Source organism: Sinocyclocheilus grahami, unplaced genomic scaffold, assembly GCF_001515645.1.
Source record: "Sinocyclocheilus grahami isolate Dianchi unplaced genomic scaffold, SAMN03320097.WGS_v1.1 scaffold238.1, whole genome shotgun sequence".
Classification (NCBI taxonomy): domain Eukaryota; kingdom Metazoa; phylum Chordata; class Actinopteri; order Cypriniformes; family Cyprinidae; genus Sinocyclocheilus; species Sinocyclocheilus grahami.
In genome coordinates this window covers 473,711-481,240 of record NW_015505417.1, presented here as the reverse complement: position 1 = coordinate 481,240, position 7,530 = coordinate 473,711, and the positions used below count along the sequence as shown (strand labels likewise).

Below are 7,530 nucleotides of genomic sequence, written 5' to 3'. Positions count from 1 at the left end.
GGAAATGTCACGCCTCTTACCATAGCCGCCTGCGAGCTTCAGTGTAAATATTGCATCAATATCAAATCAGTTTGAGCGAGATTTAAACCCGGATGATTGTAACCACTCTAAGTTCATCTGCCTTGGGAAAACTAGCGTGTCTCCGACATAGTGATAACACTCGTTGCCTTCTCTAGTGCAGCTCAACCAGGTCTCGTCCCACTCATCAGTATTTGTGATATCACAAATCCCGGAAAATATGCGTTGTAAACTCCAAACGAGTCGTTCGTTGTAGTTTTTGAAAAGTGATTTCTGTTAAATAAAATATCTCCTATTGAAGTGGACTTTGAGCTTTGTAACTTTGCAGATTTTTGTATGCTCAAGCAGCAACATTACAGACTAACTAAAGTTGAAAAAGTGAAAAAGCATAATAGGACCTCTTTAAAAACAGGTCATCAGGTGAACTCAGCCAATGGGGCTCGTCCCAGTGGTGTGATTGTGACCTTCAACAAATTACAGGCCACGCCTGGTTATTGGCCAAGAAGCCACAGGCCTTAAAGCAAGCTGATGTAACAATCTTCAATTTGGCTAATACTCTTGAGTCACGAAGAGCATAACTGCACAGAACGTACTCCGCTTGGAGCAGAAAGCTGATTACGGATGGAGCAAACCAGAGTGTATGCAACGCGTGCCTCTCGCTCTCTGTTTCTTCTCATTCTAGCTTGGCAAATGCTTTCATCTGAAAAACATCAGAGCGGCACAGCTAATCTGGCCTAATGTATTTTTTAGATACACAGCAGAAGTGGAATGCAAAAGACTCTACAATTGGCTCACTTAAGCGCTGATTTCTTTTCTTTCTCTCTAAACTAATGACAAAGTGCACTGTGAGAGCCCATATCGAGTGCTTGTGTCCCGTGTTTGTGTAACACACAATGAAACTCTGCTGGGCATTGCGGGACTCACTGAAGTCAAGCCAACGCAGCAATGAGACTTCATCCATCTAGCTGTACACTAGCAAAACAATAGAAAAATCAACAGACCGCCAAGTAAGCAATTACTCTGACTGGAATGCTTGTGCAGAGTCGAGCTTAAGTACCAAAACTAGCGGGTCATACATTTCTAACCATCTACAACTGGATTTGTGTGGTCTGCCCTGGGCCTGCATCAACACATCTAGCCAAACTCTGGTCATCACCAGAGCATGGGAGCGGTGTGACGCTCCGCTACGTTTTCCGCTCTATGGACGTGCGCTCCACTCAATCGCTCTAACCGCACAAGCAAGCGCTCCGTTAATATTCCGCTCACGCTCACCGTGAACCAATTCCCGCTCAGATCCCGCTCCGACATCAAATTTCTCTAGTAGGCCTAATTGTTTACTGTTTGTAACGAAATTCTTGGATTATTGTCTAAAATTAAGCATGCTGATAAATATTAATTATCATGTTTCAGAGCGAAATGCTTACATTCTTCTTAATTTTATTAATTGTAACTGAGCGTATTGAGCGAGCGGAGCGGAATCTTCAGAAAGGCGCTCAGAAATATTTCCTCTTAAGAAAATATTACCACTCCGCTCTGCTCACATGCTCTGGTCATCACATTTTTTAGATGTCAGATGTCTACTTTTGCAATCATGAATTTTAACCCACGGTAAAAGCTACAATGCAAGTACATTTTTATTAGTGTGAAAGTAAAGGCCATTGCTAGCGAAATATCTAGATCACAAAAAAAAAAAATTCTACACAGCACTCACTCTAATTCCATCAAATTCAGTAGATTTTTTTCAGAAATTACTGATCCATTTTCAGAATTAGACTATTAGAAGCAGCAAATTTTCAGGATGATAAAGCACATTCTACCTACAAATTCGTATAACTATAATGCTTCTGTAATTGGCTCACTTATTTTTTAATGATGATTCATTACAGCATAATTTTTTTTTTCAAAGTAACAAAAAGTTAATTAAAACAAAAAAAAGTTAATTAACTTTTTTTATTTAAAAAAATAATACTACAATGTATTTTTAAAATAAAATATTTTTGTTTTAATTACCACTTTTTTGTTACTGTAACAGACAAAAAAATAAATGAACAACTCTGTAATTATTCATCATTGAAAATTAAGTGAGACGTTATAGTAATAAGAATTTGGAGGTAAAATGTGCTTTATCATCCTGAAGCAGGGAAATGATTATCCTAAAATTAATTCTGCAATACAAAAGAAAACTACATCTACACATAGATCTAAAGGTAGACAACATCAGACATGCACAGCTTTTTAATATACAGGTCTCCAGACTGCTACCAACTGGTCGCATTTTGTGACCATTTTTTCTGCCTGTTGTTCAACTCATGAGCGCTGCCATTTCTGCATATGAGAAACATCAAACGGCAAACGAAACCAAAAGCATAACGAAACAGTGCTACTCGTTTGAACTGGGCCGCGCTTAAGAGTGTAGAGCCTGATTTATACTCACCGTGTCAGCACGAGCGCAAAGGTGCACGCAGCAAAAATGATGGGAATATTGAGAAAATGATGGATGGTTTTCAAGCTAAAGTAAAAGACCGCTACTTAAACCAGAGAAGGTGAACATGTTGGTATTCTTGTGGGGGGGGAACCAAAACAAAAACATGCAAGCACTGTCACCGACAGCAAGTTTAGTTTTACATTTCTTTTTGTTTTCATTTTGAAAAGCTTGTTATCTTTGCCGTTCACCTCACGTTATGTTATAGAAGCTGTTCTCTTCTATTTATTTTTTATTTGATTCCTCAGTGTTAGCTAAATATTCTGTAATTTATTAGTCGGTATATAATAGAGCATGTGGTGTATGCTATGATATGATAAAAGTTCATCAGCATGCATTGATTAATCCCATGTTGTAGCAAAAAAATGTAAAAATGCGACCAAATCATGTGCTTGTGCGACCAACTGAGAAAGTTAGTCGCAAAAGAGCGACCAGTGGGAAGAATGAGTCTGAAGCCCTGATATACACATACACACATGTGCGTCTAACACTTGCTAGCTTGTTCCAGCTGGATGTCAGGTCACTTGGCTTCATATGATGTGTTTGGTCCAGTCACGCTCTGCTGAGTGTCCAGTTATTTTATGAATGTGCATGAGGTGACTGACCTGATTGATGGAATTGGCTGTACAGGAAGAGAGACCTGTTCCGATTGAAGCCATCAAAAAAGTGACAGGGTCAAAGGGCACTGGAGCCATGGCATAGCCAGCAGCTGCCGTAGTAACCACAAGAGCTATGGACAAAAAGAAAGAGCAAGGTTACAAAATAGCTTATTGATTTAGTTAAAACGGTAACTGCAGTTTCTGCAAAAATGTAATGCCAAAAGTATATTAAAAACAATGAACAAATAAGTAAAAGTGATAAGATAAAAAAAAAACACTTTTGGCAGAATTTCATATTAAATACAATGGAGTTTTAACATCTTGTAAAAAAAAAAAAAATTGCATCAATTCAACAACAACAAAAAAGAAGAGTATGTTATTCACCCTCTAAACTAACAATTAAGAATCAATCTAAGAAGAGTCAGAAGTTAGCTCGATGACATTATGCTATTAGACATCAATAAATGTACTGCTATCATATCACTAAAAGTTGACAGAAGTATAACTTCCAGCATATTATGCAAGTTAATTATGCAGAACAAATAAGTGGAATGCTTATCACATACAATATTATTCTTTCAGGAAAAGCTAAAGAAAATTTAAAAGGATGAAAACTGTCAAAGTACTTAATGGGCGGAGACTATTTTTAAAAATGATTATTATTTAATCATTAGTCCGTGCTTTTTTTAGATGAAGCATTTCATTTAACTTTCCATGAACTTCATGATCAGCAGTTTAGCTTTGCTTACTGCATAAGTAACTACATATTTCTCAATTATGCAATATTACTTTCATTTATACAAAATGCATAAAACATATACCTGTTAATTTAAGTTTGGAGAGCCGTGCGTAAATCCCTGGTAAATCACTGTATTCAACCTTTAACTCTTTCCATTGCCGGGCCTCCAAGCGGGCTGTTCTGGCTGCTTCGGGTTCAACCGGGTCACATGGTGGCACCACAGTACCTGGTTGAGGTTTTAAGGCTGGTATCTGCTGAACCTGACTGACCACCGAATCATCTCGATCATCCAGCACAGAGGCAACATGCTCCTGCTTGGGTCTCGCTCTCTGGCCGAGACCGCTGCTGCTCTTCACATACTGGGGGAAGAGGGAAGAAATATGGCTACGACATTTGATGGATTTCAATTTAATCAGTTAATTCTGTTAAAACGGGAAGATACAGGGAATTTCAATATGCCTAATTTAATTAGCAAATAATATTACATAGAAACAGTATCCCCCTGCAAAAGTATTATAAGAGAGTTGGCTCAAAAAGACTAGATGATATTTATAAATATCAAAAATGTCTATAAATTGATTATTTTAGAGCTGAATTGTCCTGGTCAGTGTATTACTGGTTATGGATCCATAAAGGCAGCACCTCACATCCTATACCTGTCTCTTCAGAAAGCAGAGATGCTGGAACGTGATCCATTCTGCTTGATTTTTCCTGCAGAGCTGAATCAGACTCCTGGCACTCATGTGACTCCTAGCCGCATTTGCAATGAGCTTCTGCTGCACGCTGACACCAACCAAACCTTCAACAAGACAAGACATTGATTAATATTGATCTTTATTTTAATTAATGCCATCAACAAGAACGACAAAAACACAATGAGAAATATTCATTCAGAGGTAAGAAAAACAGAAGAGGTGCCACTATATGCAAAAATAAAAAGTCATACCTGTTTTTTTATCTTTATATATATATATGTGTATAGCAACAAAGTTTGGAGTCATTTTTTAAAGTGAGAAAAATTTGTTCTGGAGTCAGACCATGTAATTTTATGAATGTGAAACTTTTCTATTAGAAATAACAATTGCATAAGAAATGCTTTATCTTTATCAATTCAGTGGTTGTTGGAGTGTATCACTACTCAATTTACTGACATTTGACAACTTCACAGAGACGTCAGGCCAAATAACACATGGCATCATATCAAAACTGACTTTGCAATGAGCTTCTGCTGCACGCTGACACCAACCAAACCTTCAACAAGACAAGACATTGATTAATATTGATCTTTATTTTAATTAATGCCATCAACAAGAACGACAAAAACACAATGAGAAATATTCATTCAGAGGTAAGAAAAACAGAAGAGGTGCCACTATATGCAAAAATAAAAAGTCATACCTGTTTTTTTATCTTTATATATATATATATATATATATATATGTATATATATATGTGTATAGCAACATAAATGGCATCATATCAAAACTGACACCTGCAGCACTCATGAGGACACAATACAGCAGTTTTTCTAATATAAACAATATTTGCACGACAATCTCTCTAACACACACACACACACACACACACACACACACACACACACACACACACACACACGCCTGTATATACATGATTATACAATGGGCAATGTAAGTCAAATGATCTGCACCAAGCAATATGCACAAAGCAGAGCAGAAAAATACTTGTATATCTATGTTAATGCAGGTAGTTACGGGGATTCCTTTTAAAATAGCATCACGTCATGTAAACTGTCGTTATTTTAAGCTCATGGTGCTGCAGTAGCGCTTCAGCGGCTAGGCTAACCGGCTAGCAAAATACCAAAACACCAGCACGGAACGAGCGAAAACACACATATGCCTCATTAACATGACATAGTTATCAATACCATCACGTGGAAGGCATTTCCAGACTCCCGTCAGTCTACAACATGGTGTTTTGTACATGTTACGCAAGCGAACGACCGGCTGCGGCTGAGTCTCCTTCACATGCTGCAGCGCGCCATCTTGAGAAGAGAAGCGTTTCCTGTGACGTGTGTCCTGCTGGAAGGCACGCGCACGAAGCAAAGTACAGTGTGAGCATTGAGTTACAATGGATACCTTTTCTGATTTATTAGATTCTTATTGTAATCTTTTTATAATTGTTATTGTAAAGTAACGATGAAAATGTTCAAAAGCTTTAATTTAGTCTAGACTCGACTGTATGTGTCTCAAATAACTTGAAAATTAAGGAAAAAATACTTTTTGTACAAATATATACAATAGGCTATAATATAAAATCTAAAAATACAATAAAATAATATAGCTGCAAGCAGCGATTACCGGGGTTCAAGTACTTTAAGGCCTTTAATGCATGTAAGGTGTTTTGGTCTAGGCCAGGGGTGTCCAAACTCGGTCCTGGAGGGCCGGTGTCTCGCAGAGTTTAGCTCCAACCTCAATTAAACACACCTGAACCAGCTAATCAAGTTCTTATAGGCATACTAGAAACTTAAAGGAAGGTGTGTTGAGGCAAGTTGGAGCTAACCTCTGCAGGACACCGGCCCTCCAGGACTGAGTTTGGGCACCCCTGGTCTAGGCCAACCTGAAATTTTGAACTGACATTACAATACATCCATGATGAAAAATCTTGCAACACACACATGCTCAACCTGAAATGAACGGGCTTCAGTATAATACTTAATACAAAGTAAGCATACTTACACATGCAAACACATTTTGTTGTAGATATAGAGATTTAAAGTAAATGTTGTGTAACAAAATGCTTACTGCAAGTCTTCTCTTTATAATGCAATTTCAGGTCTCACTGTAATCATAATGTGGCATAATTGCAAAATTCCTCTGGGTAAATTGATTCCTCCAGGTAAATGAAGTGGTAAAGTTTGACAAAATGTGATGTTGAATGTTATCATAGTGACTTTATAATTTATAGACATTAATACAAATGGCAGACCTGTAAATAGAGATATATAGTGAGCAGAATGAGCCAATTAATGGTCTTCTGCTTTTAGTAGTTAAAATGATAATTCCATGGATTTTGCTATTTAAATGTACTTTTTCAACTTTTTAACTGTTATAGAGGCAACTAATGTCTGAGCCCCATACATTTTGCATTTTGCATGCTTGTCTACAATCATATGACACGTGTGCTCACTTTTTCATGAAGTTTAGAGCTTTCTTTTATAGGGTTTTCTTTTTATAGATTTATAGGGTTTGGGGTATATCAAGGCCATATTATTAAATGGCCCTGTTATAACTGTCCAAATGCAAAGTTTCAAAATGTTTTGATAACTATTGACCTAGAGAGTCTAAAGAGCTGTACTGCAGTGATTTTATTGGTTTTGAGTTTAAAACCTAGGACTAGTTTACAAACTGAGTTTTTTTTTATATAATCTCAAATATTTAATGAACGATTTGATTGACAGCATTAGTCCTAGAGGCAAAGTTGTTCAGTATGAAGAGATCTATCATATGATATGAAGATATAGTGTTTGTGTGAATATATGAACATGTTCTTCAACTTGAGGTCATTTTCTATAGAAATATTGTGTTTTTGAGGCCTTTTTAACTGTTATAGCACCACCTATGGTCCGATCTCCATGAAATTTTGCGTGCTTATTACGCGTCCTCTTACACATGTTTTCACCAAGTTTCGTAAAGTTTTGAGTTTTCATTTAG

At 37.1% G+C, this 7,530-nt stretch overlaps 1 protein-coding gene across 2 annotated transcripts in view; it reads right to left on the bottom strand.

Annotated features, from left to right (window-relative positions):
• The window catches only part of cox10 (cytochrome c oxidase assembly factor heme A:farnesyltransferase COX10), an 87,835-nt gene extending 81,950 nt beyond the window's left edge, over window positions 1-5,885 (bottom strand). Inside the window, exons 1-4 of one of the 2 annotated variants that reach the window (XM_016289021.1) lie at window positions 5,745-5,885; window positions 4,495-4,637; window positions 3,921-4,197; window positions 3,106-3,230 (exon numbers count right to left, since the gene is read on the bottom strand). In XM_016289021.1, the coding sequence (XP_016144507.1) occupies window positions 3,106-3,230; window positions 3,921-4,197; window positions 4,495-4,637; window positions 5,745-5,802 (603 nt within the window). In that variant the 5' untranslated portion in view covers window positions 5,803-5,885. The remainder of the gene's footprint in view (window positions 1-3,105; window positions 3,231-3,920; window positions 4,198-4,494; window positions 4,638-5,744) is intronic. The other variant, XM_016289020.1, reaches the window with a different exon arrangement.
• Between the last annotated feature and the right edge of the window lie 1,645 nt (window positions 5,886-7,530).